The sequence below is a fragment of the Eleutherodactylus coqui genome, unplaced genomic scaffold, assembly GCF_035609145.1.
Source record: "Eleutherodactylus coqui strain aEleCoq1 unplaced genomic scaffold, aEleCoq1.hap1 HAP1_SCAFFOLD_28, whole genome shotgun sequence".
In the NCBI taxonomy this organism is placed as follows: domain Eukaryota; kingdom Metazoa; phylum Chordata; class Amphibia; order Anura; family Eleutherodactylidae; genus Eleutherodactylus; species Eleutherodactylus coqui.
In genome coordinates, this window is record NW_027101783.1 from 1407900 (window position 1) to 1434233 (window position 26334).

Here is a 26334-nt window from a genome sequence, read left to right on the forward strand (position 1 = left end):
TTCACTGGTTCATCTGCAAGTCAACGTCTTTTTAAGCCTTCAGTTTTGTGCTGTGCTGTGCTTCATTTTTGCATAATGATTATTTTAATTGATGGGCCTCTACACATCCAGCCATAACTTATGTTCACATGAATGCTTTTTTTTCTTCCTTTTACAATATTTATAGCCTGGTGGGCTCAACTCGTGTATACCTTTAAGTAATGCAGTCACCATCTAGTCAAATACAAGTTCTACACTACAACTCTGGCTCCACACAGGTGAGAAAATCATGTGAATATGAAACCAGTGATTTCCTTTCCTTGTCTATCCAGCTCCTTACTATCATAAAGGCTTCTTAAAACCACAACTTGCCTCTGCATACTCTTCCCCCATCCTACAGCTATACACCATGCCCCTCCCAATGTTCTTGTCCCACCAGATGATCCTCTAATCCCTGCTGCCAAACCTCCAGCCACCGTAAAAATAGTCCTCATACTCGCACATATCTGAGCTCAACAATGGCTATATGCCGTTAACATAATCCAACTCCTCTCCTTCCTACTGTCAAGAGTACAGTGTGCAGGAGACTGGGAGAGCAGGCAGATTGCGCATACAATGCCCAGCAACTTGCATCAGTACATATGAAAATTCCTACTGGTAGCTGGAGGCTCAGTAATGGTGGCTAAAGGCTCCTCGGATGGAATTGTGTACAGGGCCATTTGGCCATGGACTACTGTGCCCTGTGGGCCTCATTGCAATCATATAGTCTGCCTCTATTGGTGGCGCACCACTGATCAGGGCTCACTGACATAGTAGTGCCAAATCCAAAGACCCATAGAGCACTGGAATTTCTGCTAGATGCAATGCTTCCCCCCCCCCCCCCCCCTCCATACTCCGCATCCATGGGATATAAATCTCAGATTACGGCCATTTACATGAGATTTAGGCCAAGCCTCACAGACTTTGTCATAAGACAGGGCTTTCAGAAGTCAGCTGTAGATAATTAGGAAAATAATACATTATATCAAGTATGATCTCTGTGAGAATGCAAGTTTCATAAAGGCTACGCAAGACCAGTGCTGCTATCCAATGGCTAGGGAATAACTTGCTTTTGTGGGACAAACCCTTTTGATTGACAACCCTGGTGCTACCAAAAAGTTGGTACATTCATGTAAATGAAGATGCATCTCTTAAGGGTCCATATTGGTTCCCCCCTTCAAACCCGACTGTAGGCCTCAACATGGCGAAGGGGTATAACTGCATAGTGATCCTATTCAGGCCAACTAAGGCAATGGCTGGAGAAAGATCTGATGACCTACTCCAGTATTTTCACCAACAAAACCTTATGGATTTACAAAGCAAGAATGGTGATCCATAGGGTGACCCAGAGTTGGCAATGACCAACTGGTTAATCATCATTGGTCATCTGGTAATAAAAAGTAATGTCTATAGCTCAATTTTGTTAAGGTTGTCTGTAAAACTTTGATCCAAAATTTTCAGAAAATACATCCAGAAAACCCTGAACCCGCTTTTCTTGAAGGGTCCTTGAGAGAACACATTTGATCCCTGCACCTCTCACCTGATTGACCATCACACTCTGGGTTTACAGGGTGATGTCCAGTTTGTCCTGAAGGACACTTTTTGTGTTAACAAAAAAAAAAAAAAGGTCAAGCACCTATAAGGAGTAGTTGTTTTACTGCAAAACCCAGCATGCAGTTAAGTCTCAGGCAGATAGGCAAATGATTAGAGTTGAATTTAATCTTATTTGTAGTAGGATTTTCTCTTTTTATCTTGAACACAAAAGAAGCTATTCTGTAATCAACCTCGGATCTAAAAAATTCTTACTTTTCATCTTTTCATAAAAGTCTGTAAAAGAACCAGAGAAATAAACCTAATTCATGATTGCCATTACAAAGCAGTGTGATGAGAAATAATGACACATAAGAGCCACTATTAGGCCACATGTTTTTATTTAGTAGTGTTTATGTTCCCAAGTTACATTTTAGGTCTATTGATGTAAGACTACAAAATTACCATTAATTTTTTTCTGTGCTTATAAAATACCAACTTTTTTTTTTGTTTACCATCATACACTCTAACACAGTCTGCAACAATTTACATGGAATCATAGGCACTTCAAAGGCTTAAAAAGACTTTACAACTTAAATGCATGGTGAAAACGACAAAAATTGCTCTCAAAACTCTTAGTCGTACCTTCAGAAAAAGAAACATAATGGGAAGGAGTTTGTACAGTGGCCATGGACTTCTGCAACTCTGTCAGAATACTGTTATAGTCTTTGGATTTGGCTCATCCCCATTGTCCATGCCAGGATTTAAGCATCCTGTGGCTTTCTAACTCCCGAAGAGCCTCCTAATATCTCATTCTGGTTCATCATATATGTAATACATTTGCAGCCAGATTCACCCGCACATCAGTATATGCAATGTATGACTGGCCCACTCCTGTACAGGAGTCGGTAAAGGTGCATCCACTCCTAAAATGAAATGAACTGATCATCATTTCTAAGGCTTCTTTTATAAATTGGAGAGAATAAGTTTCCATTTCTGATTATTTTAACACTAAAAAACAACCCTTTAAAAAGGACACTATACTTTTTAAAGGGAACGGACCTCAAAAATGTATTCAACAATTAATCACTGCCAGAAAAAAGGCGTCGCAAAGACAAAATAGAAGTACCTCTCTGATATCTACACTCCAGTCAAGTCTACGGCTATAATCTTCATTTCTACACCCTGTGTTACAGCCATAGACTGAACATAGGCATTAATGTTAGTTATTCAACAAGTGCAAAAAAAAAAAAGCATGTGAGCTGAAATTTCAAACCAGAGAAGTTTTCCAAATCTAATTTAAATAGAAATTAAGAAAAAAAAAAAAAAGTGACAAAAAGTTGTACTAATGGCTGTCTGGAATCTGGTGTTGCCCACTAAGGAATGCTGGCACTAGGCGAGTCATAACCAAAGTGGACAGATCAATTACCAAGCTCTAGATCCGCTTTTTAAAAAGATAATTGGTGAGGCTCCCAACCCCTCAACTCTACCGATGCCATATTCTAATTTGGAAATCAATAGGCAATGACTAAAGTTAGGACAAAAAAAACAAAAACTTAAAGCAATACATTTTGAAAAATTCCAAACCATACTACTAAACTAAAGCTGGTTACACAAAACTGTATACAAAAATATATAGCTTCCCTTTTATTTATTCCTGGATTGAAAAAAAAAAATTAAGAATCTTTCAGGAATTATGGGAAGAGAAACAGAAAGAAAAAAAAAGTCTTCACCTACAGGATCTACAAATTTGATTTTTTTAAACTCTTGTAAGAAAAATAAATTGTATTAAATGGGTGGAAAATGACAAATTCTCTCCTGTAAACCTTAGATACAACGTGAGTACTGCAGAGGACCCTAAAAATTAACGAAAACTAATCTCATTTAAGAGAAAATGCACCTTTAAAGAGTAGCTTACTACTGTAAGTAACAGTTTGTATACAGATATTTCATTTCTTTTTTACACATTAGTCAGCATAAAATCGGTCAGGAAGTACACTGAAAAAAAAAACAGAAAAACAAACAGCGTAGTGTAAAAAATTGAATATCATTACACAGATTTATACAGATTTTTTATGTTTACATAGGAAGGAAAAAAAAAAAGTACATTTACACTATACTGTATATCCGAGTTCTAAGACAATTGCACCATGACAACTACTAAAAGGCATTTATTTGGAAACAGATAAATTAATGAAATAGAACTAAAATTTTTGAAAGATTTGAGACATGCGAAAAATATTCAACAACCTTTCAGAGACCCGATGAGTGAAAAAGAAACTGCTTTTTGTCTATTTTTTTATGCATAAAAAGGTCAGACATTTTGGCGAATACCTAATGGTCTTAGAAGAGAATACTCTGCCACTGCTACTCACTCAAAAATGAAAGAAATTTGTTTCACTTTTATTATTAAAGTATACATGAAAAGAATTTTCATTTTTGTTTTTTTTTGTGTTTTATTTTATTATTTTTTTTTAAATACAATGGGATTTTTTTCTCATATCATAAAAGGTGCCTCCGAGGCTCTTTAATGAAAAAAAAAAAAAAATGAAATCTTCATTATTCTATGCAAAAGCTTTATTTAAAAGAAAAACAAAGAAGTTCAGTGATCTCATAAAAAGAGACACTATAGTAGTAGATTTTATGCATAAAACTCTTTAGTTGGTGCCTTTTGGTAGACAGCGCTGGATGGTTTTCGTTCTCCGAGGTCGTAGCTGCCCTCATCCTTCTTTCTCATACGGTAAACCAGCAGCAAAATTAAGAAGACTGCAAAAAGGAAGCCGATGCCGCCACCAGCAATGACCGCTGCAAAAGGAGATTAGATAGGAGTTATGTCAGAAGGGGCATTGGTCCAGTGAATACTGAAGGTTTATCCTTTCAGTTGCATGCAACGATTACCCCAATACATGATAGAGTACAGAGTCAGCGGGCTTATTTTCTGCAAGCGTAGTCAGCCAACATGTGCATATACAACCACTCGGTTTTAAATGCAAGTACTATGAAAAGACCATCCCTTGTAAGTTATGGGTTGTAACTAGAGATGAGCGAGTATACTCGCTAAGGCACATTACTCGAGCGAGTAGTGCCTTAGCAGAGTATCTCCCCGCTCGTCTCTAAAGATTCGGGGGCTGGCGCGGGTGACAGGTGAGTTGCGGCGGGGGGGGGGGGGGGGGGGGGGGGTAGGGGGTGGGTGGAGAATCTCCCCTCCGTTCCTCACCGCTCTCCCCCGCCGGCCCCCGAATCTTTAGAGACGAGCGGGGAGATACTCGGCTAAGGCACTACTCGCTCGAGTAATGTGCCTTAGCGAGTATACTCGCTCATCTCTAGTTGTAATATTTTAGGACATTGGAACTAAGCAAGACAAAACATGCATACTTATCCCCTTCGTTATCATATATGCACAGGATACACCAATAATGCCAGAGGTGGGAGAACAAGGGTCCATAGAGGACCATTCGACAATTCATGCTAGAGACCTTCATATAAGTCAATGGAGAATTGCCTTTCCATAATCCTAACAGACAAATCCTCCATGGACTTTTATGGGGAAAGCAGACTGCATAAATTAACAGGTGTCCTCTGACTGCCACTCCTGATTCACACTTGCAAAAGGAGTATTTCTAAAATATTCTTGAATTGTGGACATGTCTTCATTGACTCCTATGAAGAACACAGCGAGCATAAATTGGCAAACAGGTGGAGAGACCTCCATTTTTCTGATAGAAAAATGTCTTAGGGCTGCCAATTGGGCATTTATGGCATATATTGTGCATTTTCTGTGACTGTTTTAAATCTGTGTGTATTTATGTATAAAAAATAAAATCTGCACGACTATTCCCAATTTTAAAGTTTAACTTGTGTAAGGGTTTGTTCGCATCATTCCGTTTGGAACCTCCAATGCCAATTTCTGATAGAAAACAGGACGAAATAGCGCTACAAGTAGCGCCATTATGTCCTGTAAACTCTGGCAAAATGCTGAACTGCTAGATGGAAATAAAAAAAGACCCCATTATAGTCAACGGGGATCTGTTCGGCACAGTTTGGCTCCGCCATAAGACGGAACAGTTTGGCCCCCTGAAAAACCTTCTGCTTGCGGGTTCCACCCTGGCTCTTAACACTCCACTAATTGGAGCAGCCTTTGGGTACTTTAATATGGGCCAACAGTTGTCCCGGTGGACATTAGACCCTACAAGGCAAGTGAGTGACAATCACAGTTGCTAGGTTTTTAGCTCACCTAAAAAGCGACTGTTGGCTTGTGTAAACAGGCAGTCAATCTATGAATGATTGTCTGCTTACTCTGAATGGAAGTAGATGACTGGAAGACACTTCTGGCATGTTCCACCTCCATTCAGTGAGTGATCATTGTTCCTGTTTAAAAGCACAGGAGCAATAATCATTGTCACTGAAGCACCCGACAGCCGTTCCAGACAGTCCCATATAAAGGTACTGTAACCCCTTGTAAATATCAGGGGGAGAGCGAGTGTGAAGAGGGGGAGCGGGGTGAAGCTTAGCAAAACCACTCACAACCCTGAGAAGACTAACTCTGTACCTACATACATAAAGTGGTTAACCTTTAGTCAGAGGAGTGGGCTCTGAGCTTATTCTATGCAGGGGAGAGAGAGCAGAGACACTGCCTGCTGTGCACATGCTGACCTTGTGTCCTGCAGAAAGGGACAGAGCACTTATAAAAATGTGAAGACATGCTAAACTGGCCCTTCTGGACCAGAGAACTAGGCGGGCAATAAGTCAAGACTGGGGTTTTGTTTTTTTTTTTAAGTTTAAAAAAACAAAACTAAAAAAATAACCAAAATAAAAAAAAAAAATCTATATATGGTGTATTAAAAAAATGTATGAGTTTGATTGCTCAGTGTGTTCTACATTTAATGTGCTCTTGGGTATGCCCATTTAACGCAGAAAAAGCCATTGTTAAGCAACTGAAAGGGCAAACACTGTGGCACAGAAAGTTATCTTACCATGCTAAGTCAAGTTAAACTTTGCTATGTCCATTCCATCATGGCTTAGCATTAATTTCTTATCAAGTTAAAAGGGATTGTGACAATATGTACAACAGCTCCCAGAATTCGAGTCTCAGGATGAACAGCTGATTGCCCTGAGTACCACTGTAGGCACTCTGACAATCAGCAGATTTAGCCAAATGAAGCTGCAGTCCACCACACATTTTTTATGCCGCAACTGCTATAGGGAAAATGTAGATTATAGGACAGCCATCCTGTAATACCGGTAAGAACGGCTCTCATTCTGAGTGTCTATATTCTGGGTCTGGGGAGATTCCGATAAGGGAAACCCTCCCTTTAACTTAGGGGTAACAAAGCATTTCAGGCTTGCTTTTTTCCCCCCTTCTTATCAATGACCTATATTGTATAGTTTCTATTTATAGGACATATTATAGTTGTACGGATACTAAAATATATAGGGGTTACCTAAATATATATCTACTAACAATTTAATATGGTCCTTTCTACAAAAAAAAAAAAAAAAAAGTCTTTCAGTTTAATTTTGCATTTTCTTTTAAATTTAAAGTGCCATTTATGGTTTCTTAAGTATGCCATCAAATTATGCCTGTGCTTAAAATTATGAATAGGCACCTGTTCAATAACAAGATGCAGCCCCAGGGACCTTTGTCAGGTCTTGAGCCAACTTCATAGTGATGCCAGCCAGAGATCTCCAGTAAAAGGGAGGATTTAATGCCAGGATTGGAGTTTTGCAGTGAGTGAGGCTCTCAGGAGGGTTTTGCTTTTCTAGGATTATGCTTGGTCAGAAAATCTGGATGAATTTGTATAGGGCTAGTATGCATTGAGCCAAACAGGGTGGAATTCAAATAAGCAGAATTTTTGCCTTTTTTTGCAGCTTTAACACAATTTGAGCAGTAGACACATTCATACCCAACAACATACCTGCAAGTACTTCTGTTCTGTGGAATAGGTTCTCTGACTGCTTCTCTGTGTACACATCTACCTCACTGCTGGGATTACGTTCTAAGAGTTTTGTATCACTGGCTTCCTCAGAATCCTAAACAAGAAATGCATATTGGATTATAAAAGGTGGCCAGCTTGTAAAATTTCCTTACATGACAAGGCGGCTGATGCTAGTTTACCGGCACAAAGGTTGTTGGCCACTTACATTTTAAACACTTTAGTATAAGGTTAAAAAAAACAAAACACAAAAGATACCAAGGCAAAGATTTGAAATAAGAGTTCTCTAAAATTAAAAAGTACTTAAAACTAACCCCATGTCTTTAAAGTGTATAAAAGGCTGTCCTTGGCATATTATAAATACACAACCCCCCCCCCCCCCCCCAAAAAAAAAAACCAAGCCCCTAGGAGTTGTTATAATTTTGTTTGCAAAATTTAGCATGCAGTTTAATCTCAGGCAGATACGCAAATGATTAGAGTGGTGGCTTGATTAGATGAACAGTCTCATGACCCGAGGCCCTAGAAGTGGCTACATAGTGGACGTCTTTCTTCAAGCTTCTGTAGAGCTTGTTGACCACTAGACAGCTCTATGATGCAATCAAAGATTTAATTCTCCGAGTTGGAGAGGGGGGCACCATCGTTAACGGCCGCTGTATCTAAACCATTTCCAGGCACTTGGCTGAAGAACATTTGGCCTCCCGGCGACCATTAAGTGTACTGACTTTGCTGTAAACTGAAGAGACTATGGGTGGGTATCAGTGTCATGAATGACTAAACTGGACTGCTTACAGAGTGGAACCGAGTTGTCTTCAGCAACTAATCTAGGTTTAGTTTGGGCACTGATGATGACTGTTTGGAGAGTTAGGGATGAGCGCCTCAATAGTACAATCACACACATAAAAGGTTCACTCTTTTCCAACAACTCCGTTTTTTGTCATAAGTTGCTTAAAACTCAGCACTGTGGGAGCAGGTCCGTTGTTATGATGGAAGAGCCAGTCACTCGATTGTGAGGCAAGCCAGACTTGCGACTTTTTTGCACGAGTGCTTTGAGCAGTGGAAAAGGCAACTAAAGCTTATGACTGTGCGCTGTTTGTATGAAATCAGCAATCACAAAATGGACAAAAAAAACAAAAAAACTCAACAACTTGTTGGGAAAAATCACTAAAGCTGACCACAACCTTCCAAGAGTGTAAGGTGGCATACCGCCTCAGAAGGGTTCGGCAGACATTCACCTAGCAACAGAACACTCAGTCAACCAGAAGATTCTGGTTTCTTTTGGTACCAGCTCCCACCACTAGTATTTCTTTTGCAATCTCTCACTAAATACAATACCCTGGACTCCTGCAGAGCATTGACCCCACCTTACTTCCCAGGTTTTTCCACTAGTCTCAGCAGAGGTGTAGCTTGAAGCTGTAGGGCCCAATGCAAAGTCTGTAACAGGCCCCCATAATCATCTATACTACTGGTCTTCTCATGGCTGAGGCCTAAACCTGTCAGATTATAAGCACCATAAATTAAAGTTATGGTGACTATAGTTTAGGTGACGAAGTCTGTGGAGCCTCTTTTCTTAACTGGTTTCCTGTTGAAGTCGGTATGTGCACATCAAGCTTGACTCTTGTCAGAAGGGAGCGTGCACACCTTCCCGTTAATGGCCTCAATGCAATGGAATCCTCTACATTCACTTTAGTTACATCCTTAGTTATGTCTGCCTCGCTTTTAAAAGTTAGGGTGTATTTACATGGGTGACTAACGTAGGTCAGTGAAAAACGGACCTCTTTACCTGCGATGTTCATGCATGTATAATGAGTTTTTTTTTGTTTTAAGCTAAAAATGGGTTTCCATCAGGTTAATGCACGTTTTTCCAGGTGCATGGGGAAAAAAAACCCCACCACATGTGGCTCCATTAGCAAAATGCTTTAAAAACTGATTGCACTTGCATCGTATGCAACTGTAACGAATGGTCTTCACACTCCTATAGAAAATGATGGGCAATTCTTTGCCTAAAAATAGAACATGCAGCAATTTTTCTAACTCAGATTATTGGTCCAAGGGAAAAATTGCTTGTGAGAATTAACCCATTCAAATTTATAGGTTCTTTTCCCATGCAAGATCTGTTCATCTCAGAAATCGGTCAACTTGCATGGAAAAATCGCCCATGTGAATATGGCCTTATACAGAGGCTACAGACATTCAAGAGTAAATGGGCTCTCCTTATGAATTCAGCGCACTGATAAAACAAGAGTAAGGAGTCATTTTGTAAGAAAAAGGATTGCCTTTAAGAAAGAAGAGAAGTCTGATGTAAATAACCCAAGATCTTCACATAAAAGGACAGGTCATTCAAAAGTTTTGCATTACTACACTAAAAAGCTAATCACACGGCAAATATCGTTTTATCATGACTCACAGATCACAGAAATAGATCAAAACCAAAACATAAAATGAAAAATTAGAATGAAAAAAAAAAAAAGAACCCCCCCCCCCCCTCCCCAAACAAAAAAAACAAAACCACCAAAAAATACAACCCCCTCCACCACCAAAGACACAGGTAGGGCGTCAAAGATACCTCTGGGTTTGCGACTATGCTTGTCTGCATCTTTGGTGTAGTACTTTCCACTACTGGAGCATCACTGGTTGGTGGATTTTCTGGAAGAGCTTTAACGGTCATAAGTTGTACTGCAAGATCTGGGTCGTCAATGTCTTGATCGCCTGATAAGAGATTACACATAAATGTTTTAAAAACTATGTTCATGTAGTTTTTCTTTGGGCTTTGTAGACCTTTAATACAAAACATATCAGACTCTAGAATTTGATAGAAGCTACCTAATAGTTTGTCTCTTCACACCCAGTTATACTTTGGGAATAGGTCTGAAAAATTAGAACATCGTTCCGACCCGCTTGCTTTCATTCACAGTAAATGGGCCTTCGTTCATAGATGGACGGAGTGTTTACACGGAATGATACAGTGGAACACCAACAATAAAGTCTGCATGAAAGATCTAATTAGTGATTTTTTCACTGCATGCGTTCACAATGCACATTTATCATGTAAACTATTCAAGCTAACGAGTAATTTGTATTGAGCCCTTTTACACTGCAGGATTAGCATGCAAACCGTTGTATCATCCATGTGTTTTATTGAGTCAAGTAAGTGAACCCTTGTGTTAAGCCCATTTACACAAAATCGCTCAAAATTCATCAGAAACTGACAGTTTTAAGCAATAATCTTGCATTAAGGCCCATTTAGACAACGATTATCGTTCAGTTTGCTCTAAAGCCATCTTCTAAGCGATAATCGTGTCTAACTGCACTGACATCATGCAGTTTTCGTTAAGCCATCGCTCATCGTTGGCTTTCATCTTGCTGAAAGACAACAATGAGCCTTATCAGGGATTCACAGCGGGATACAGCTGATACTATTGTTTTAGCTGTATCCCTCTCCGTGATGACAGGCTGGGTATGGAGAACACAGCGGTCCACCCATCTTGTCTTCTGCATTCTCCACTCGGAGCTTGGTTACTAATAAATTTGTTTTTCTCGAGAAAGATTGCTTCACGAGTGTGAACAATGCGCCAAAAGATACATTTTTTCCACTTTCATGCTTCTCTATAAACACATCTTCTGAGGAGTTAAAGACTACACAAGCATTGCTTAAGACCCAAGTATACTATCAACCCATGGTTAGACAAAATTATCCATAAATGGAAGCGCGGAGTACGCAGAAGACAAGCGGGGCCACTTGTCTTCTGCATCCAGCTGTTCTCTGCTCAGAGTGCCCAGCTGGTCTACAGCTGTGCGCTCCGTGCGGAGTATGCAGAACACAGCTGGACCGCTCTGTTCTTCATACCCCGGCTGTGTTCATGGAGCGGGATACAGCTGAAACAATAGTATCAGCTGTATCCCGCTGTAAACTGATAACTGATCACTGATTTTTCAGCATGCTGGAAGAGAAAGATCAGCGACTCGTTAACGAAAACTGAAAGATGTCAGTTAATCCTAAATATTCTCACTCAAAAGACGGCTTTAAGCGATTTTTGAGCGAGAATCGTTGTGTCTAAACCAGCCTTTAATGAAGACTGCAAAAACTTTGGTCATGTGTCACTATTAGAAAAACACTGCTACCGTATCTTCGTCTATCTTCCATTCTTCTACTAATTACAAAAGAAGAAGGTTAATGCATAAGTATGGGGGCAGCAAGTTACAAATGTCAACGCATATGCTCAGTAAGGTCAATTTTTTAACACTTTAAAGGAGCATTTTTTTTATTATGTGAACTTTACCTGATCCTGAACCAGATGAGTAGTCATCATCATCAATAGGATATATTCCGGAGGATTCTTCAACTGAAGTGTTGTCGATATATAAGTCTTTGTCTGATGTTGTGGCCACCATCTGTAAAAATCAGACAGGGACATTGTAAGTGGTTGTATACATTAACTCTAAAAAGAAAAAAAAAAAAAAAAAAACAGTAAGTTTTCCTGTAGCGTAAGAGCTCCTTCACATCAGGGCTACGGGTTTCCTTTATCCAGCTCCGTTCGGGAAGAAAGAACACAGTAAGACCTTGCTGAACCAAACGGTCATATCACTGCTCTGAACAGGGCCAAATGGACTTCCTTGACTATATTGGGTTCCATCTGGTTTTCGTCTGTCCAAATGGAACCTCAAATGCGGATGTGAACATACCCCAATACTAGCTGCCTTCCTTAAAAACAAGTAAGGGCTCGTTCATATCAGTGCCAGAGGTTCTGTTAAGGACAGCTATAGCCCATTTTTTCTGAAAAACAGGACAAAAAAAAAAAAAAAAGTCAAAACCAGCAAAATACCGACCAGCTGGGAACTAAATAGACGACATAAGTCAATGGGGTCATTTCTGAACCATTCGGTTAGAGGTTGAAGCTTTCCTGCTCCCTGAACGGAAACAGCTAGTACTGATGTGAACGAGACCCAAGACAAATACACTTCTGAATGTTAATAAAGCTGATGTCAGATGGAGAAATGAAGGCGTTGGTTGAGCCCCAAGGTAGAAGTCATAATCACTTATCTTCTACATGAATACATTTTGGAAATTGCTGAAGTAGAACAATACTTCATTCATCTTACAGTGTACTTCTGCAAGTAGCAATTGCTTTGTTATTGGCACAATCAAACAAATGAATCTATAAATGTCACGCTGTGTGACAGCACAGAAAATAATTAAAGCCGACAAGCCTCGGCACCTATGTGGATTTAAGGGAATAATAAAATAAAAAAAAATAAAAATCAGATTTACTTTTTTTGCGAATCAATTAAAAAGCCTCTTAATCTCTGGTCTGACTGCTATAACAAGGTCTAAACAAAGGCTGCACTATGCCCAGAGGTGCCAATTAAAAGGGAAACGATAGATAAAATGCAGGCTACTCCCATGTAAAAGCTCATGAAACCTGTCAACACTTGTGGAGTTCACACACTAGTAGAACAGATGGGCTCGCCTCACTTCCTTCACAAAGTTTGGAGGTTTCCAAGTGATGTCACTTAAGTAGGAGGGGTAAATAATCCATAGGCGCCACGTGCTATAATGTTGGAGGCTCACGGACCGCAGACATTTTCCTATTTTCAGTACATTGGGGTGGGATTATAAGGGACAACTATTGTTCGGATCGTCGCTGGAAAAAGTCCCTACAGTGGGTTGTTCATGTAGAAACCGCGGTTATTGATGTACTTTTACACAGATCTTCATGTTTGTGGTCGCATACCGCCCCTGTAAAGTTTATCTTTCAGCGACTAGCCAATAAACGGTTACCAGTTTACACCAGATGATAGTCAAGCAGTGACTATTTTTAGGTGAGCTGAAATGAAGCAATAAATTACTATAGGTTTAAAAAAAACAAACAAAAAAAAACAACAAAAACCCTATTGCTTACATTCACTTGGCTATATACCCTGATTGCGATGAAATAGTGCTCAGACGTGAGGTGTAGTTCAGTTGTCGTGGCAGCCCAGAAATACCATAAACTGTAATGCTGAGATACTAATTACTGTACTTTAATGTACAACAATGCACTTTTCTCGCAAAAAACGTATTACGGTCCCAAGAAAAAAAAACAAAGAAAAAAAAACAAAACAGGTTTACGAGTGTGATAAACTCAGAACAAAAGCGCAGTCGCCCATGGAAATACACCCCAATACACATTTCCAAGGTTATTTTGCTACATTCTAGTGAAATTGTACGTTTAAAAAAAGGTATTCACAATTCAAGCAAATCCTCACCAAGCGGTTTGGTGGGCAGGCCATACCCTCTGCTGGCCTGCGTACCTTCCCAAATGCCGCCCCTCTCTGCCACTGTGACATGGAGATGTCCTCCACATCATTAACATGGTGAACAAACTCCCATGTATGTGCCAGACATTCCCGGCCAGCCAGCGCACGCGTAGTTGAGTCTACTGCATCGGTCCACAAACTGTACAATGTCCACAATGTCCATGAACTGCCCATGTAGCGGCTCCAAAGTTCCCGAAACATGTGCAAGAGTTTGATTACAGTGAAGTGGAGGATGTCTCATGTCACAATAGCAGAGTGTCCAATAAAGGCCCAGAAAAATTCCCTCCGCGCTCCAAGGGAATCGGGGGGGGGGGGGGGGGGGGAAATAAAGTTTACCACTGCAGCTACATATTAATAATCCACATGTGGTATAGCATAAAGTAAAAATTTATTGTAATTTGACAATAAATATGTGCTGTGCCATTTGTTTTATAATGTTTGAAAGAGGCACATGAAGCGCTGAAACACGTTGCATTAGGATTTTTTACTTTATGCTACTCTGCTCGGCGGCTCTCTGGATACGGATGGGATAAAAGACCACCATCGTCAATACCCAGCAAACATGGACTCTGGGTGCTGGCGGGTTGTCCTTGCTCGGAACTAGGTAAGCACTCCATCATATGCATTGAATGGGGTACCATTTTACGCCAAAGACGCTGTTCAACTGTCTATACAAAAGCAGAGAGGGACAGCGTTTGAGTAGGTACACGGGCCAGCAAAGTTGGTCAGGCCAGCCCACCATAGAGACTATCCAGCCTGCTAACCGGACCGCTTACCATGGATCTGTATGCATGTGAATACCTGCTTTTTAAAAGGTTTGATTTCAGCAGGTGGTGTAAAAATAAATTTAGAAATGTGCATTACTTTGTTGCTTTATTGATGTAGATTGTTTCATAGCCACAGAACTGATGACAGGTTCTTTTTAAGACAGCCCATGAACATGAGATTAAAAACACCCATCATGGTGGGTGCAATTGATGGAGCAAGCCACTACCAGACATCTCTGGCAGCAGCTTATCTCATTAGAAGAAAAGGATCGGGCAACTGCAAGCCAACAGCCGATCTTTATTTGCCCAGATGTTGGACATCAGAGAAGAGCCCGGAGACTGCCATACACATTAGATGATTGTCCGATCCCGCCACAATTACGGGGGGAGGAGGGGTTCAAGCTGCATCTATGGTCTACGGTCACACTAATTGTGTGGAAGAATAAAAAAAATCACGCAATGACAAAATGATTGTAATACATTTTCCATCAATGTATGCTTATTTAATAAGGACGATTACTTTGGTAGTTCGTAATTCTCTCGTCTCCCCGGAGTATATTAGACCCAATTACCAACTTCATCAGACGAACGTAAAGAGAAACAAAAATAGAAGCAGCGTTCCTTCTAGAAGACAGACCGTGTAGGATTAAAGAGGTACTATAGTACCTGACAAAATAGGATTAATTACCTTCATTATCTCATTACTTCACGATCAAACCATCACTTGGCAGATCCGACCCTACCTGTGCGCCTTTGTCATGCCAGGCTTTGACACTCAGAACAATGTGTCGCTTTTACTAGCTGCTCCGCGAAATTAAAAAGTAAAAAACAAAATACCTACTTGAATTACTGGGCAATCTTATCAAAGTATTGCATGCTGGGTGATAAATATGGCACATCTTCAGGAACTTTACGCCACCTATTGGCTGTCTTAGCTATCTGCGCGTGTAAACCGAATAATAACCAAGTCATCTGCATTAAAATGCAGTCAATCATTGCAATATCTTGCCCCATGTAAAAGGACCCTTAGTGTTGCATATGTTGGTGCATTTAAAGCGCCACCCCTTCTCAGCAACGGCATGCTGCCTCGTCGAGCTAGGGGCAAAAAGTGCATAACACACAAATGTGGCGCAAGGCAATGTTGGGGAGTTCTGTGCAAACTGAGAAGAATTGTGGCCCATTTAGCTTGAGAACATTCCCCTATCTTTCCGCAGTGCATGATAAAGATGGAGTCTTGTAAAAAGACGTTGATGATGACCGTTCTATTGTAGTAGACATGATAATGAATTAGTATAAAATGTCTATCGATTTGCACTAGACGTATTGTGTGTTTTGTGACTTCAGCCTAATGTGAAACTCTGCTGCATAAGGAAAGAGTTAAATCACAGTGTTATATGTTATTGCTTGAGTGTTCTCCCAGTCCTCCCCATCCCCCACACAGAATCTTCTTGAACAAAGAGATATTTACTTTCAGTTTCAGATTCGAGCACATGTTTGTGAGACAAAGACTTGCTTATACATTGGACTTGAGAGAAGGTGGGCAGGAAGGGGGGGGGGGGGATTCTATATGATCCGACAAATGAGAATCCTATATGTTACTGATGTAACCTGTTGCCCGCCCATGTTATGCTGTACAATAAAAGGCCCTGTCTGGCTGTTTCTGGGCAGAGAGCCATTTTGGATATGAGGCTGATAGCTTGTGTCTAATTTGCTCCACGATGTGTGCACACGATACAATTCGGAAGCGACAAAATACCCCGAAGCCTGCTGGAGAAAACCATGATCCAGATCACGATACATCCAATAAGATCCACGAGATAATCCCCCTATACACACCAATGTATTCCACGGCTGAAACTTTAATACATGGATCAATACTTCATGACAGTGGAATTGTGTGGCATGTGAAATGATGAGGGTCATGCAAAGGTTTGTCAGGGAAGACTGTCATTCAGCAATTTACAGCTTTGTGTAATCTTATGATCACACACACACACACACACACACACACACACAAAATGGCGATTACCAATATATACAAAAAAATAAATTTAGTATAGTCATTTTAGAACCTCAGATTGAGGGACTGAATAAGCTGTAACACAAATGGTAGTGTTATTCTTGGGCATGACCACCATTAAAAAAGGAACATGCATCAGAAAATGATCTACTATATCTATCAAGTTTCAAATGTTAAGGTATTTTAGAACGTTGTGAGATTTGAAAACTTTAAAAATCATCAAATCTATATATTTTAAAAATAATCGGAAGATACAAACATAAAAAAACAAAAAAAACCCAAAACACTGTACTGCACATGACCTCTGGCGAGCCGCCACAGTAATCCACAATACAGATTATGCAGGTATGCAGGGTCACCAACCGGGCTCACAGGCGGAATCCTGCGAGTCTGGCCCAAGCCTAATAATAGTTGGACACTTTACAGTATCTCATTTTTCATTAACAGGATTACAATGAAAGATCACACCTGTATATAGATAACACAGGATCCAGCATTAACAAGTGAAGGTCACGGCTCACCTTCTTCCCCCTCCCTGCACAGAGCATGCCCACAACATTCTCCCGCAAAAATCAATGGGGTCTTAACTAAATGAACGGCCCATGAGGCTGCTGTAAAGCATTTTGCTGAATGCTGGCGCTGCAGTTAAAAACAATCTGGCTGCCACCAGAGAATAGCAATTAAAAGAGGTACAAAATCAGAAGACAGTCTAGGAAAAAAAAAACAAAACGAATAAGTGACCGATCCTCATTGAGGAATGACCCCTCCAACTAACAGTAAATACAAGCTAGTGGTAGTTGATCTGACCTGGTCCAGCGAGTCTGAGATTGCAGGCACCCTACCACTCCTTCACAACTGTACCTAGGGGAACAGGGGCAAGCATAAGCCCTTCCATCATGAAAAAAATGCACCAAAAATATAAATGGCACATGGTGCGAGTGGAAGGGCTATTCCAGATTTTGCATTAGGCCTACAGGCTACAAATTACCCCTTTGGTCAGAATTCTTGTTAAACTTGGGAAGAGTTTATTATTCATACGTTGATATTTTCTGCTGACAATACACATCTAGAAGCATGTGGCGAGAGCATGACAGGCTTCACGACAATCTGTTTGGTTGGCTTCATATCCAGCCTGACTTTTCAAAGAGATCATTATCAAGGACTCGAGTTGTTCTGTGCCAATACACACTGTGGAATGAGGCCAAATGCCAGATATTGTCTCCTTAACGGCATGCACACAGATGTGATCTCTGATGCTTAGGGTTATCTGTTATTAATATTATACATGCATATAACTGATGTGAGGTCACATATATACACATGTCACAATAGTTTAAACTACAAGCATGCATTTTCACACATTTTTCTAAAACTGGTAACAAATGTTCTGGAATATTCTAGGAGGTAAATTTTTTTTTTTTTTTTTAAAGCAACCCCTAATATTCATGCCAATGCCAATGAATTGAGTCGCCTGTTGGTGTAAATGGGTTGTATGCTTCAGCCAACAGTTTGTTCTATAGTAGGGCATGATAAGCTGACAGAAGATTCCCTACTCTGAAAACCTCTCCATTAGCCAAAGCTCAGATGAATTTCCAGCAGAGTTTTTGCCATTATCACTGAAGACACCCCTTAAAAACAATAGGAGTCCATTTATTTTAATTGGCACCTCGTAAATACTTATTTTCATGGGGAGGTTCTTTGCAATTCCCTGAGCACTAACTTAACTGCTAAGGCTTGAAGCTGTGAGCCCTGTGACCAGCTTGTGCTAGAAGGCCCTGGAATCTGAGCTAACTTGCAAAAAAATTTTTCCTCTTAGCACAAATTTGGGTCTTTGTCAACACATGGCATCCATAAAGTAAATTATTAACCACTCCACACCATGGCTAGCAAAATTCACAGCAGGGTCCTAGGGTTTTAATATTTTCAAAAATTACAAAAACTGTTTTGTACAAAAATTCAATGGTACCATGAAGAACTCAGAAATGGTTCTGATCAAAGCACATCAACAAACTTAACTACGGTTTGACCATCAGGATTGCTGGGTCATTCCAGGTCAAATCAGCCAAGGGGCAACATCTAATCATCTCCGATTTTTTGTTCAAAACTTCGCACATTTGTTCATTACTAGACTGTATATAAAAAAAAATCTCAAAAATTACTGACCCATCAAGCTGTGGATTCGATAAATACAGGGGATGTGGTGGTGGTGGGGTTAATTTTCAAAAAGTCATCGAGAACCATCATTTTTGATATCTCAGAAACTATTTGAACATAGGAAGCTGTGCAAGGTGGTATTCTCTTAGGAAAAGGTTCTAAATCTACATATTACTACAAAACACTAATTCCAGAATAAGTTAAAGTAAAATTAGAACTTTAAATTTATTTAACCAAGCCACCCCGGAGAGAAAAACTTAGAAAAAAAAATACATTGATGTTTCTTACTACAAAATTTCCGAAAGGGTTTTTCCCCTCAAACTACAAAAGATTCTTGACCTCTGACAATAAAATAATGCATAATTGATGATACTGACAGGTGATAAATATGGTGCTTAAAGGGGTTGTCCCGAGGCAGCAAGTGGGTCTATACACTTCTGCATGGCCATAATAATGCACTTTGTAATGTACATTGTGCATTAATTATGAGCCATACAGAAGTTATAAAAAGTTTTATACTTATCTGCTCCGTTGCTGGCGTCCTCGTCTCCATGGTGCCGACTAATTTTCGCCCTCCGATGGCCAAATTAGCCGCGCTTGCGCAGTCCGGGTCGTCTTCTTTTCTGAATGGGGCTCCGTGTAGCTCCGCCCCATCACGTGCCGATTCCAGCCAATCAGGAGGCTGGAATCGGCAATGGACCGCACAGAAGCCCTGCGGTCCATGGAGACAGAGGATCCCGGCGGCCATCTTCAGCAGGTGAGTATGAAGACGCCGGACCGCCGGGATTCAGGTAAGCGCTGTGCGGGTTGTTTTTTTAACCCCTGCAGCGGGGTTGTCTCGCGCCGAACGGGGGGGGGGGGGGGGGGGGGGGGGGGGGGGGGTTTAAAAAAAAAAAAAACCCGTTTCGGCGCGGGACAACCCCTTTAATTCATTCAAAGCATTAATTATTGATTGTTTAGCTGATGAAATTGCATGTCGAAAAGCAGATTTCTCACCCAGCTCATTATATAAAGCATACTTGGGTGTATTTGGTCATATTTGATAACACTTAAAATGGTAGTCCGTATAGAGTTGGTCTCCATTAAGGATTTTTCTTCTCAAAAACTACAAACACCACCTTCCCGAAATTTGGAAAACTGCCCCCCACCCCTCCCCCTGCATTTCTTGACCCCAAGGCCCCATGAGTCTGAAAATTAAGATTTTGCATGTACATATTCTAGTAGTGAACAAACCTGTTCAAGGTTTCATTAAAAAAAAAAAAAAAAAAAAAAAAAAAAAAAAAAAAATCGGAGATGGTCAGGTGTTACTCCTTGGTCGATTTGTCCTGGAATAACTTTGCATGAAATGGGCGATTGGCTCCATGACCTCTTTAAAATGTTATAAAGTGAAAAGGCAGCTTTATAATTAACAGATGTTGTATATCAATCAAGACATTGGTGGCACGAAAGTCTTTTGACTGGCATAAATAAAACATCTAGAACCGAAATAAAGATTGAGGCAGCAGCCAACAAGTGTAGACCTCCCAGGTGGTTTGATTTCCCGTGATAGAGTACTTTGCAGATGTATAGTAAGGTGCATTTTATCATCTTCTCCCGAACAGCCAGCTGATTTATAGCTTTAACACTTGGCAGCGAACTCCTGATTAGCACCCAACCTATTCAATTACGGAAGTGAAATACCGCATTCCATGGACTATTTGTCAAATGCAAATCGATTGGGAAATCAGAAAATAAAATCTAAGACAAAAACAGGAAAAGGGGAAAATAGCGAGATATTCATTATGCTCGGTGGATTTAAAAAACTAAATAAAAAACCTTTAATGACCAAAAGGAAAAAGAAATCTTGAGTCCCAAATTTACAGCACAATAAATAATATAGCAGATCAGTGCTGGCCAATTAGAGGTGGCCAGAAGATATTGATGTTGGGTCTATTCTCCTGCTGATTGACTCCTTGCTATTTTATGTTTCGGTGTAGCCATCACTGCTCAGCTCTTGTAGGTTTTCAATGTAACGAGTAGAATAAGCTGCTCCCAGACACCTCTGGCAGTGGTTTATCTCCCACGGGGACAAACATGCCCGATTTTCCACCATCGATGTTCAGTTGGAAGGCCTCCATACACCAAGATGCACAAGCCAACAGATCATAGATTTGACATATTTGTTGCCAATCCATTCATGTTCTCAGATCCCACCATAGTTGGCTAGATCTACCAAAAACTGTCAACAGCCAGATCAGATGACAAACAAATGGACTTACAAGTCTGTTACTATGCAAACACTGCATGTAAAGCATTCAGTAGGAGCATCTGAAGTAAGTTACCGGAATGACCTGGTCGTATTAGGAAAATGTTCTTAAAAGGCATCGGCCACTTTGTACTTATTTTTACATGGCTGCAAGAAACTTTGATATCTTCTTTACCCTTCAACACGTCAACAGCACTGTCCGCTGTTTGACACAGTCCAAGTCACAGTCAGCTTGGTGTTCCTGTCCGTATTATGGCCGCTGATGGAAGGACACTTGACCGGACCCATCCATTTGTGGCCTCCAATAGCACGGTTCATGTGTCAGAAGTAGCAAGTGTGCAATGACATGTGCAGTGTAATGAAATAGAGGCAGCTGATGAACGGGGGACGTATAGTACCCCTCTGTCAACGGCCATACTATGGACAGGAGCTCCATGCTGGTTGTGACTTGGACTGTGTCAAAGAGGGTTGGCACTCTATATGGTAAAAAACAGCATTGTGCAAGGTGAAGATGAAGAAAATGTTGCTTCCTGCAGTCAAGTAAAGAGTGACCAACCCCTTTAAGACTATGAGAATGGAGTGCCTTACAGGTCTATAGGAGCAAATCGTTCCATGTACTGTAAAAGGGTCTTTAAGGGAAGTTATAGTGCTGTTAGGTGAGGTGACAGGGAGTGGGTCATTTTTTAAAGACTCCTCACCCGGCTCCCACCACTAAAGTCCACTTGGCGCACTGAACATCTGACTCTTCGCACTGCTGTGCTTGCAGTCTCCCATAGCCTTGAATGGGATTTTTTTTTTGGACAGGAAGCAGACAGCTACATTCCCACTGTAATGGCCAGGCCTGGTATTATAGGCATTGAAGTGAAAAGGGAATGTGGCCTGCAATACCAAGCCTGGCCACTGCAGCAAGAACGGAGCTGTGTGCTACCTGCACAAAGCAGCTCATTGCACAAATATGCTGGCCTCGGCAAACAGATGTTTGCTAGGGTTTATAGGTGACTGCCCCCTGCAAATTACTATGGATAACCTGTCCTGAGGATACGCAATAAATAGTTCACAACCAGACAACACCTTTTAAGATTCTTCTTACGCCTTCACAAAACGTCAGTAATAAATTGTGCTAGATTCTCTTCTAGAATCCTTTGATTTCAGAGCTACTCTCTGACCAATTTCTACATTATTGGCAGCACTGGGGTGAAGGAGCTTTCCTACTAAAAAACACTTATCACCTTTACACACTGGAAGGGGGTCTGAAAACAGGGGGGTCCAGCTGCAAAGATCCCCAGCAATTAAGGGCTCACTCTTAAAATGCCCCATTTAAAAGCAGCAGCGGTGAGCATGCATGACCACCTCTACATTTACTTCTTAGGGATAGAGGGTGACTGAGGTTCTCAACTATCTTCCATCCAGTAGAAGCAAATGGGAGTAAATGTGGAGCATGTGCACCGCTGCTCCATTGACAAGGAATTTAGGGATGCGGCGTTCTCACAATTGTTGGGAGTCCTAGTGTTTGGATGCCCAGTGATTGCAAATTTATCCCCCTGTTCCTGTGAATGGGGGATAAGTGTTACTAGTGGGAAAACCCCTTTAAATTAGAATTTAAAATTTACTGGCTTCAGAAACAAAGCTTTTCTTCGAACCCTGGAAAATCGTTCTCCCTAGAAACAGTTCCACTCTCGCTTACAGGTCGTATCTGGTATCACAGTTTATCCTCACGCGCTGAATAGTGCAGAACTGCAAGACACAGCCTATGTACAAAAGTGGGGCAGTTTCCAGAAAAAAAAAAGCAACTTCGCTTTTTGCCTTTGCTGTAAAAAAGTTAATTTACAATTCATTGCAATATTAAAACGTCTATAGGAAATGTGGAAAATATGTATGTCAGACCGGTCAATAAACCATATTAGAGTTAAATAAGCAACTAAAACCAGTGGACTGCGGAGTGCTATACAGCAGACTACATTGGCTAGAGTGGTAGACAGGTTTCCATACCAACATGGTGGGAACAATATGGAAGCCAGTAAGTGGCACCAAACCTTTTTAGGGGGAGGTTTGAGAAGTAGTTCATTCACCACAGTACTACTCCGTGAACCCACATTAGACTACTACAGTGTTATTTCTTTGATGCACAAATCAGGAGGAGATGGACTTTTCCAGTGTGCTCAACCAAAACCAATGGGGTATCAAATTTACCCAAAAGATCAACAAAATGGAGATTGAATTTTTTGGACATGCAAATTTTTGTGACCATGTTAAATACAAATCATAAAGTCTTGAATGTAGGGTCTGCAAACCAATTCCGAGGCTTTCTAAATGCATGAGAAGGAAAACTCAACACAAAAAAAACAACAGTCAAGCGCATAATTAGCCGCAGGTTTTGGAGCGGCCTGGCCGCATGCTTTTCCGCTGTGGCCGACGCTCCCATAAAACCACCAAAAACAAACCAAAAAAAAGCAAACCAAAAAAAACAAAACAAAACACGACATGCGGCCGGGGAATCCGCGATCACAGTGCTGGCTAATGCCGGCTTTGTCGCGACGGATTGGCCATCCTGTGTGGACGAGATTTTTGACAAATCTTGTCCATATGGCTGGCCAATCCAGGGTGAAGCGGCCACAGGCGGATTTGCCGCAGCAAAATTCCGCACGGAATTTCAGTGGCAAATCCGCCCTGTGTGAACCCAACCTTCAAGTCGTGGGCAAAAATAACTATCTGGCAAAGCCATAACACCACATTCTGGTGCAAACTGCCTATGGCTTACATTCATCATGAGTTGAAATTTACATGCAAGGACATCTCATTTAGTGTCACTTTCCCAGAGATGAAGCTACAGTTGCACTACACTAGTGATCCCCACATACTGCACAACGAGACTAATGATGCAACTACTAATACTGAGCATAGAGGAGTCAAGGCAGCCGCACTGCAGTAACCGGCGCCAGTCAAGGCAGCCGCACTGCAGTAACCGGCGCCAGTCAAGGCAGCCGCACTGCAGTAACCGGCGCCAGTCAAGGCAGCCGCACTGCAGTAACCGGCGCCAGTCAAGGCAGCCGCACTGCAGTAACCGGCGCCAGTCAAGGCAGCCGCACTGCAGTAACCGGCGCCAGTCAAGGCAGCCGCACTGCAGTAACCGGCGCCAGTCAAGGCAGCCGCACTGCAGTAACCGGCGCCAGTCAAGGCAGCCGCACTGCAGTAACCGGCGCCAGTCAAGGCAGCCGCACTGCAGTAACCGGCGCCAGTCAAGGCAGCCGCACTGCAGTAACCGGCGCCAGTCAAGGCAGCCGCACTGCAGTAACCGGCGCCAGTCAAGGCAGCCGCACTGCAGTAACCGGCGCCAGTCAAGGCAGCCGCACTGCAGTAACCGGCGCCAGTCAAGGCAGCCGCACTGCAGTAACCGGCGCCAGTCAAGGCAGCCGCACTGCAGTAACCGGCGCCAGTCAAGGCAGCCGCGCTGCAGTAACCGGCGCCAGTCAAGGCAGCCGCACTGCAGTAACCGGCGCCAGTCAAGGCAGCCGCACTGCAGTAACCGGCGCCAGTCAAGGCAGCCGCACTGCAGTAACCGGCGCCAGTCAAGGCAGCCGCACTGCAGTAACCGGCGCCAGTCAAGGCAGCCGCACTGCAGTAACCGGCGCCAGTCAAGGCAGCCGCACTGCAGTAACCGGCGCCAGTCAAGGCAGCCGCACTGCAGTAACCGGCGCCAGTCAAGGCAGCCGCACTGCAGTAACCGGCGCCAGTCAAGGCAGCCGCACTGCAGTAACCGGCGCCAGTCAAGGCAGCCGCACTGCAGTAACCGGCGCCAGTCAAGGCAGCCGCACTGCAGTAACCGGCGCCAGTCAAGGCAGCCGCACTGCAGTAACCGGCGCCAGTCAAGGCAGCCGCACTGCAGTAACCGGCGCCAGTCAAGGCAGCCGCACTGCAGTAACCGGCGCCAGTCAAGGCAGCCGCACTGCAGTAACCGGCGCCAGTCAAGGCAGCCGCACTGCAGTAACCGGCGCCAGTCAAGGCAGCCGCACTGCAGTAACCGGCGCCAGTCAAGGCAGCCGCACTGCAGTAACCGGCGCCAGTCAAGGCAGCCGCACTGCAGTAACCGGCGCCAGTCAAGGCAGCCGCACTGCAGTAACCGGCGCCAGTCAAGGCAGCCGCACTGCAGTAACCGGCGCCAGTCAAGGCAGCCGCACTGTAGTAACCAGCACCAGTCAGGGATTAACAGTATAAACCAATCCCATTTCTACCTGTAACAGCAATATGAATCAGTTCATTGTAAATATTCATTATATGTGCTATACATAGGTAGTGAATGCTGTATTGTATGCTACAGCCAGGACTGTTCATTTGGACTATCTTTCAGGTCTTGTGAGAGTCATACTAGTTTACCATATATAATTTGGAAGAGGATGCTCATAAGCTCACAGGTAATGCCCACTGTTGATGGTTTGAGTACAGCTCCTGAGCCCACACCATCCACTTATGGGGCTTTGTGGAAATTACATCTCACCACTCAGGAGCATAAGGATCGAAGAGAGGGTCCCAAAAAGGGTAGGAGAGTATGTCCGGTCACTGCACATTGTAATCATACCAGCAGCAACAACCCTTCCCCCTCGCTCTATGTGGCAATGTAAGGGACGAAACGGGGCCCTGGTGCCTTTAAGAGAAGGTTGCCATTTACGGAGGCTGGAAAGGAGCTGTACATCTTACCAGCATCTAGGACATTGCTGCAGCGTCCCTATGTCTATCATATAGCACAGTCTCAGAAGGCTGAAAGGCTGTGGTGAAGGTCAGCACCAGGAGGGCAAGATTTACAGCATCTACACCAAGGTGAAGTGGCTGACCGTAAAGAGCAGCTCTGGGTACGGGAAGAGTCAGGGGCCAACCAGCCAATGGTCCGGCAAGGGTTCGGGGGCCATCCACCCTAGGGTCAACCACTGCAAGCTTATGCAAAAGGGCCTTTGATCTAGGGTTGGTGCAATTCTGCTACAACATCTCAAAGTACTAGTGTTGTGCCTCGTTATGTACCAATCCTGAGCCTCATGTGCACCCTGTGCCTCAGTTTGCTCTGGGACAGATAGGACTCGGTTACATTTTTTGCTTTAAAGTGACCCTTCAGTTTAAGGACAGAATTCTGTCTGGGACTTGAGGGTGGAGGTGGTCTATTACCTGGAAATTACAGGCTGAGCCAATCACCGCCATCAATGGATGCACCAATCACAGCCATTTATTTAATGTCTGATTGGCTCAGCCCACTGACACTCAGCAGTTGACAAAAGGTGCGTCTCCCTATACAAAAGAAACCATATAGAAAAAAAAAAAACTTTGCGCTCCTAAGAGTAGGAAATTGTTAACGTCCACTACTGCAAAACACAGCAAGAGTAGCAATCA

General features: G+C 42.3%; 1 protein-coding gene across 1 annotated transcript in view; it reads right to left on the minus strand.

Moving 5' to 3' along the window:
* Positions 1-1932: 1932 nt before the first annotated feature.
* The window catches only part of LOC136591278 (syndecan-2-like), a 105229-nt gene continuing 80827 nt past the window's right edge, over positions 1933-26334 (minus strand). The window contains exons 2-5 of the mRNA XM_066588493.1: positions 11759-11870; positions 10045-10187; positions 7464-7578; positions 1933-4353 (exon numbers count right to left, since the gene is read on the minus strand). Of these exons, the coding sequence (XP_066444590.1) occupies positions 4190-4353; positions 7464-7578; positions 10045-10187; positions 11759-11870 (534 nt within the window). The 3' untranslated portion in view covers positions 1933-4189. The remainder of the gene's footprint in view (positions 4354-7463; positions 7579-10044; positions 10188-11758; positions 11871-26334) is intronic.